The sequence below is a fragment of the Erythranthe guttata genome, chromosome 4 (genome assembly GCF_056151865.1).
Source record: "Erythranthe guttata isolate IM_541 chromosome 4, IM_541, whole genome shotgun sequence".
Taxonomy (NCBI): domain Eukaryota; kingdom Viridiplantae; phylum Streptophyta; class Magnoliopsida; order Lamiales; family Phrymaceae; genus Erythranthe; species Erythranthe guttata.
In genome coordinates this window covers 16,154,407-16,162,003 of record NC_142536.1, presented here as the reverse complement: position 1 = coordinate 16,162,003, position 7,597 = coordinate 16,154,407, and the positions used below count along the sequence as shown (strand labels likewise).

Here is a 7,597-nt window from a genome sequence, read left to right as displayed (position 1 = left end):
GATTTGTAATGCAGAACTGCATAACAATGGAATGCTCAATAAATTGTAATTAGAAACTGAAGACAGCTACTATAACCTGAAATCCATCTAAATTCGATTGAAAATTGGGGAACTAAGTCCCTTTGAACATGCAACAGTTAGCAAAAGACCCTGCCGGTAGAATTTGAAAATTTGGGAACTTAGTCCCTTACAAGTTGTAAAAAAACAACTGCTGCAAATAAGTAAAAACATATTTAATAAAATGAACATGCAATTACTATTCCATACACACCCTACTTTAAAACCGAAGAAACTTGTGAATCGGAATCATCACCGGAGTCAATGTGGTCACTGAAGCTGACGGCAGGCTCGTCATTAAAAACTTGAACAACTTCATTGTTATTATTGACATTGTTCTCAACTTCGATATGAACAATGTCTGCAACATTCCCCAGTTCTAACAGTTGAGGATCTTCGTTTTCCCCTACTTCTGCCTCTCCTTCATCATCAATCACCAATGGATAGTCGGGATCATATCCCGTAATGCCTCGAAAGTTGACCGGCGGTGCTTGTTTGTCTTCAAACACAAATTTGCATTCATCGTATAACGGGAAACCGTTGACCCTAAACGCCATCTCTTCCTCCGTCTCCTATAATTTGCCCGTGTAGTTTGTTAAAATGTATTTAGATAAAATAATAAAAAAAGGGAAAAACTACAACATATTTTTTGCTTCACTATCTCACCCGTCGATTCCAAGACCATGCACTCCTATCAAGAGTAACCTTCTTAGTAGAACGATTGAACACCACACCATCTTGCGCAATGTAATTTTTAAACGATATGAAGCGGTTTCGAAACCACTCCAACCTCGTTTTGATGTCAGCCTCTTCGAAGTTTCTTTCAAAGGTGAAAGTCATGGTCAAGTAAACTTCAAAGATGATATCCTCGTAGACTTCGTTATCTTGCAGCGATTCAACGGCTCGTGCACAACTTGCTGCAGTTTCCATTAAACATTGATCGAAAATAACAGGCCATGAGGGTGTGTTCATCCTTGCCAAAATCTTTTGATTTCGTGTTCTTGGCCTCACCATATTACCTGCGATAACGTCAAACCAAATAAACGATAAGTTAAACAAAAAAACCGAACTCTAATATCACAACTCCAATATTACATACGAATAAAAGTAAACTTAATTAGCCACTCTTACTTGATTCTCCGTTGATTTTTTCGTGTGGTAGTGAAGAACTGCAAATCAGAAAGACTACCTTGCATTTATAACCAAGAGTAAATGGGATTTGATTGGGCAAGGCCAAAGGTTTTTTTCCCTATTGTTATACGCAACACTGCATTTATTCCAAGCAATTGAGTGGGTTAAGCCTGCAATTATTACAACAATTAAATGTGGGGAGGTAAACAGTTCACTGAACATTACTAGTCATTATTCGTTTTTGTGATTTCCAATTTCGTATACATTGATTGCGGTTGTAATATAGCATTAAAAAATACCATGCACACCTACACATGTTAATAAATGATGCACTACGAAGTTTTAAATACGTTTCAAATGTGATGAGTGATGACTGATAAAGTTCAATTCTAAGTATTAAATGCACCGGAAAGTTTAATTTGTGTCTTGTGATCAATTAACTTTTTAAATATTTCTTACAACATTGTGCATTAATAATTGCCATATCTTTTTGACTTGATATTCAGATATTGTGTATTGATTTGGCCCATTAATTATATGTCCATAATGGTTGTTGAGCATCAATGCGTATTCATAATATCCCCAACACCTAACACAATTAATTAGGGTTATTTGGGCTTAAAAATGACGAAAGAAGGAGTGCCATATGGAACCCAACAATTAAACATATCATATTATCAACTAGCTGCATGGCACCAAAGAAAAAACCAATTTTTAGGCAAGAAGATTTTCTTTACGAGTTGGAATGGAGTGAGAGGATAGATGATTATTTTATCGAGCTTCTGTGTTTGGAATCATGCAGCGGTAACTTCGACCGTGAGGGAAAAAATACTCTTGCCCTTTTCAGCTGCCAAGAAGCTATTCAAAACAAATTTAAAATCTTTTTCTCCTACAAACACCTCACCAAAAAGATGAAGTTGTTACACAAAAGGTTTACTACGTTTCATTGGATTGTCGCACAGGAGGGGGTAGTTTTTGACGCAAAAACAAACATCATTTCTGCACCGAAAGATATGTGGGAATATATCTTGAAGGTAAATTAATTTCATACGAAGAGGTATTTTGTGTCAAACAACTTTTGTATGGTTACGTAATTTTTATGAGTTGCAATGTTTATCTTCTTTTTGTTACACAGACAAGTAATTTTGCCTTTGCCTATCGTCATTGTGGAGAACCTAAGTATGAGGCCCTAAAGTGTATTTTTGGTGTGGAGCCCGTGGAGAATCCTAATGGTGAGGAAGAAGTTATCGTGTTGTCATCCGATGACGAAGAGGCGAAACCTAACGAAGTGGTGAGTCATGGAAATCCAAGTCATGGAATGGAAGGAAACCGGGTGGGAGTTAATGCCGAAGCTTTTCAAATTAATGCGGAACGAGAGTTCGCAAATGTTTCCCCTACTCACCCTAATACGGTCATAACCATTTCATCGGGTACATCGGACAATGTTGATTTCGATATGATGAACATTCTTAATTACGTTTCAGATTCCGAGGGGTCGAGAGATACAGAATTGAGCACAGCTAATTCGCACTTTGTGGAAGAACCGGAGCTAAAGGGGAACCCTATACTGCGCTCAAGAGGGGAAAACATCCAAAAATTTAACCCATTTGGCACTCCGAAGAGCTCCATTGCTTCGAACAAGCCACGTGTTTCTGAGTTTTGTACTCCCGAATGAAATCAAGCCTAATGAATTTGTTGGTGTGTATTGCCTGTATAAATAGAGCATGGGTTTTTGTTTGTAAAGTAGGTTGTATTTTTGTGCATGTGCAATGGTCCACATGCTGGTAGTACGTGTTTTTTTTTTTCTTTTTTGTTTGTTGGTTTGTTTAGATATTATTAATTTATGCCTATAATCATATGAAAATTGTGTGTGATCGTTTTGATAGTGATTTTATCACTACTGTAAAATATGTTTGTTGAATGGAAAAATTGATTCGCCCTTCTATTGTATTTTTTTCCAATAATTATATCATTAAACAATTAAATAAATGAATACCCGATAACCCAAATATTTTGCATGAAAATTGAAGAATCTAATATTGTTCAAAAGTGCTACTGGTTCCCATCCGAAGTTGTAATAAACAATACAAGAAAATTGACCAAGTACCTAAAATTATAATACATCAAACACGCGAAGCATAATAATGTCAAAAGGTCACACACTAAATTCACTTATATTTAATAACGACCGTCTAAGATCATTTGCACCATATTTGCCTTGTGTTCATCACCCAAGCAGAAGAAAATGTCGAGGTCTTTGCTATTATCGCAAATTCTCGAAGTTGCCTTTAGACGTTGCTCAAATGTGAGATGTTGCATGTTTTCTAGGGCATCAAACACCTTTTTCCTAGCTATTGACACATCTTTATCAAAGCCAATATGGCTCACTAGTTCGCCTATTTGGAATTCCATTTTTTCAAAAAACTTGGAGGCCATTTCGACATACCCATCGTCAACGGGGTCAATGCGTGATCGTTTTTTGGACTTCGATTTAGGCTTTGCTGAAGTTGCTTCGTTGGCACGACTGAACGACATATATTGAGAATAATTATCTGCATTCGAAGGGGCCACTTCTGGAATGTATTCGTCGTCATTAGAATTATGTTGCTTCCCTTTCGAGCTTGTCACCAAGTCATTAATGGCCTCAACAAATGCTTCGGCATGTTCACCCGTGGCACGATCTTTTCCAAAAATTTGAGCCCAATCCTTATAAAATGGCCACGATTTGTACCTCATTGAACGGGCATTCGTATCGGTCTACGAATAGAAACACACAAATACATCAACATAATCATGTAAATGCAATTATTATAATTAATAAAGTATTCATTCTTTACTACGTGTATAGCATGAATTACCTTTATATAATCTTGCCATACTTGATCGTCAATCACATCAATTGTGTTGTTTGCATCGTTCCAACCAAATCCAGACCTTGAAAGCATGGTGCTTAAAGTTCCATAATGCTTTTTCCACACATGTATTTTGGAATGGATGTGTGGTGCGGCCTTAAGATCGGTACCCGGGAATTTTTGCACCATATATTGTTCCAAAGTCCCTAAAAAACCTGTTTTAAAACCATTTTCGCATTTCCATCCCCGTGAAACAATATCTTTCAGTCCCAAAATTAATGTTTGTTCTTCAAGGACTGTCCAACAACGCCTGCTATTGATGGCTTGCTTATTACTAGTAGTACATTTACTGGAACCAGCATTGGTATCCATGTACCCTGAAGTATTGGACAATATGTAATTTAGAAAATCCATTAAAGCATTAAACAAATATCAGAACATACCAAACCATTCTAATAATATAATCCAAATAAAATTTGAAAGTCTTACACGGAAAAAAAAACAATGTTTAAAAACTTAAAACACACAACAAACAGTTAACAATTGAATTACGAGCAAGACTTTTTAAAGATGTTTAACGAGACATTAGCCACTCGTTATACATGTTTTAGGCAATGGTATCCCGCCATGTGGTCCATTCCTCTGAAGTTTCAACAGTGTTTATGTAATCTTCACCATTAATGATGCCTGGATTCTTACGGAAAAAATCATCCAAGGTTTCTTCCTCGGGATCGAAATCATTAGTTGTGCGTATGAAATTATGGAGGAGACAACATGCCATTACAATCCTATTTTGTACTTTGATGGGATAATATGCCGGGCTTCGTAATATGGCCCATCTGGACTTCAAAAGACCGAATGCCCGCTCAATGATGTTTCTTGCCTTCGCATGTTTCATGTTAAAAAATTCTCTAAAGTTTGTAGGTGCATTTGGACCTTGACCATATGTATCAAGGTGGTATCTAGTGCCTCGATACGGTGCCAAAAAACCCTCGCCATTCGTATATCCATTATCAACCAAGTAGTAATTACCTGTAATCGGAAAGGTTCTTACTACATATACAAATGACTCATGGACTTTTAAAATTTGTAAAGGGTAACTAGTAATAACATAAAGTGTTAATCTACATTTTACAAACATACCCGTGGGAACCCGCAACCCGTTGTCTCTAGTTACCGCGTCCCGAAGTATTCTACTGTCGGCGGCAGATCCTTCCCAACCCGTAAGTAAGTAAATAAAGTTCATGTCATCATCACAAATGGCTAAAACATTCAATGACACCTTACCCTTACGGTTTCTGTATTAGGGTTTATCAAGACAAGGAACGCGACATTCTATGTAAGTCCCATCTAGTGCCCCGAGACACCCCTAAAATTTATTGCATAGTGGTGAAAAATAGTAAATTGATTATTGGTGAGTAAGATATCAGTTATGTTGTATGTTATTTACCCTTACCTTAAAATGTGAGAAACGCTCGTTTTCTGAATTTTCACCAACCGGCTTTGGTGAAATCAATAGCATCTCATGTAACTTAAGCAAAGCCAAAAGGACGCGGTTAAAATGCTTGCTTACGGTGTACCTTGATCTCTTGAAATGACTTCGAACAACGACATTTTTTGTGTGGTGGGCAAGTATTTGAAGAAACATTGCAACTTGCTCGGGTACGGACACATTTCTATTAGGCTTAAGACCACCAACATTTTCCAAAACATAACACAAACGGTAGAAGGTTTGTATGTTCATTCTAAGATTATCCCGACATGTAACATCATTCAAGCCAACTATAGAACGCAAATACTCGAGTTGAGAAGCTACCAAGCTATAAGTTCGAGTTTCATTTTGCGACTCAGCCAAACGACGACGCTTATATTGTGTCAAAATTCGTACGGACATTAAGAAAAACAACCTTAGATTAAACAATAGTTGGTTCAACACTACAATAACATCTTCTTCTTGTTTTGACAAATCCATCGAAAGCCCACAATATCCTACAATATTCGTAACCAACAAAGCAACACATTCAAAAAAAAGAACACCTCAGTGGATGAATAATGAAACATCCTAAATTTCGACATGAACACAAAACCCAAACAAAATGCAGGCTGACATGATTATTTGTTCAAAAATCAACAAGTCAATAGCCAAACCAAAACATGCAAAAAAGTGCATTCGCAACAACGTTCTTAAAAACACGAAGTACAACACTAGGACTTTAATGCGCATAACCAAACAATAGCAAAAACACAAGATACAAAAGACACAGTGGAGTGTAGAAATAACACTCAACGTTTACGTTTACGTGGATTTTTTTATGGATTAATTTATATTTCTGCTTTAATTGGTGGATTTAGTATTCTATAGGTACAGATTTATAATTAGGTGTCCATGAAGCAAAAATGATCAAAGAGTAAGAAAAGAGTTGCAATTAGGAAAATAAAATCAAAATAGAAGAGAGGATCCCTCAACATCTTCGGTAGTGTCCACGAAGTCGAGCATAACTTTCTCATCCAGACTCCAAATCGACTGGTTCCGGCGGCATTAGAAAGCTATTTCAGCTGGCTTCAATTCCTGTCTAATGTCAAATTTCCAAATTCGGACTCGAACATGGCCAAAATTGGATTCCAACAGCGATCATGAAAATACCCGCTACAGTTCGAGGACACGGATGCGCATCAAGAAACGTGCACAAAAACAATCGCTACAAAAGATACGCACATAAGTAAAGGTACAAAATCATGCACAAAATTACTCACGCAAAACTGCATTCGCAAAAAGGATCATGAAAACACAAACTACAATCCTAGGACATTAATACAAATCAACAAACATGCACAAACACACTCGCTCAAATGGACATGCACAACCGTACATGTAAAAAAACATGCGAAAAAATGCATTCGCAACAACGTTCTTAAAGACACGAAGTACAACACTAGGACTTTAATGCGCATAACCAAACAACCGCAAAAACACAAGATACAAAAGACACAGTGGAGTGTAGAAATAACACTCAACGTTTACGTTTACGTGGATTTTTTTATGGATTAATTTATATTTCTGTTTTAATTGGTGGATTTAGTATTCTATAGGTACAAATTGATAATTAGGTGTCCATGAAGCAAAAATGATCAAAGAGTAAGAACAAGAGTTGCAATTAGGAAAATAAAATCAAAATAGAAGAGAGGATCCCTCAACATCTTCGGTAGTGTCCACGAAGTCGAGCATAACTTTCTCATTCGGACTCCAAATCGACTGGTTTTGGCGGCATTAGAAAGCTATTTCAGCTGGCTACAATTCCTGTCTAATGTCAAATTTCCAAATTCGGACTCGAACATGGCCAAAATTGGATTCCAGCAGCGATCATGAAAATACCCGCTACAGTTCGAGGACACGAATGCGCATCAAGAAATGTGCACAATAACACTCGCTACAAAAGATACGCACATAAGTAAAGGTACAAAATCATGCACAAAATTACTCACGCAAAACTGCATTCGCAAACAAGATCATGAAAACACAAACTACAATCCTAGGACATTAATGCAAATCAACAAAC

General features: G+C 36.9%; 2 protein-coding genes across 2 annotated transcripts; both read right to left on the bottom strand.

Annotated features, from left to right (window-relative positions):
- Window positions 1–217: 217 nt before the first annotated feature.
- LOC148771274 (uncharacterized) lies at window positions 218–1,076 on the bottom strand. The gene is made up of 2 exons (XM_088817678.1): window positions 724–1,076; window positions 218–629 (listed from the first exon to the last, which is right to left on the bottom strand). Exons 1-2 carry the CDS (start codon window positions 1,069–1,071, stop codon window positions 273–275), a joined length of 705 nt encoding a protein of 234 aa, XP_088673804.1. The 5' UTR covers window positions 1,072–1,076; the 3' UTR covers window positions 218–272.
- A 2,015-nt stretch (window positions 1,077–3,091) lies between these two features.
- LOC148771273 (uncharacterized) lies at window positions 3,092–4,352 on the bottom strand. Its single transcript, XM_088817677.1, has 2 exons — window positions 4,047–4,352; window positions 3,092–3,945 (listed from the first exon to the last, which is right to left on the bottom strand). Exons 1-2 carry the CDS (start codon window positions 4,227–4,229, stop codon window positions 3,367–3,369), a joined length of 762 nt encoding a protein of 253 aa, XP_088673803.1. The 5' UTR covers window positions 4,230–4,352; the 3' UTR covers window positions 3,092–3,366.
- Window positions 4,353–7,597: the final 3,245 nt, after the last annotated feature.

Coding starts and splice junctions, on each gene's coding strand:
- LOC148771274 (XM_088817678.1), bottom strand. CDS start 1,071: ATGGTGAGGCCAAGAACACGAAATCAAAAGATTTTGGCAAGGATGAAC. Junction 630..723: donor CATGGTCTTGGAATCGACGG/GTGAGATAGTGA, acceptor GGCAAATTATAG/GAGACGGAGGAAGAGATGGC.
- LOC148771273 (XM_088817677.1), bottom strand. CDS start 4,229: ATGGTGCAAAAATTCCCGGGTACCGATCTTAAGGCCGCACCACACATC. Junction 3,946..4,046: donor TATGGCAAGATTATATAAAG/GTAATTCATGCT, acceptor TTCTATTCGTAG/ACCGATACGAATGCCCGTTC.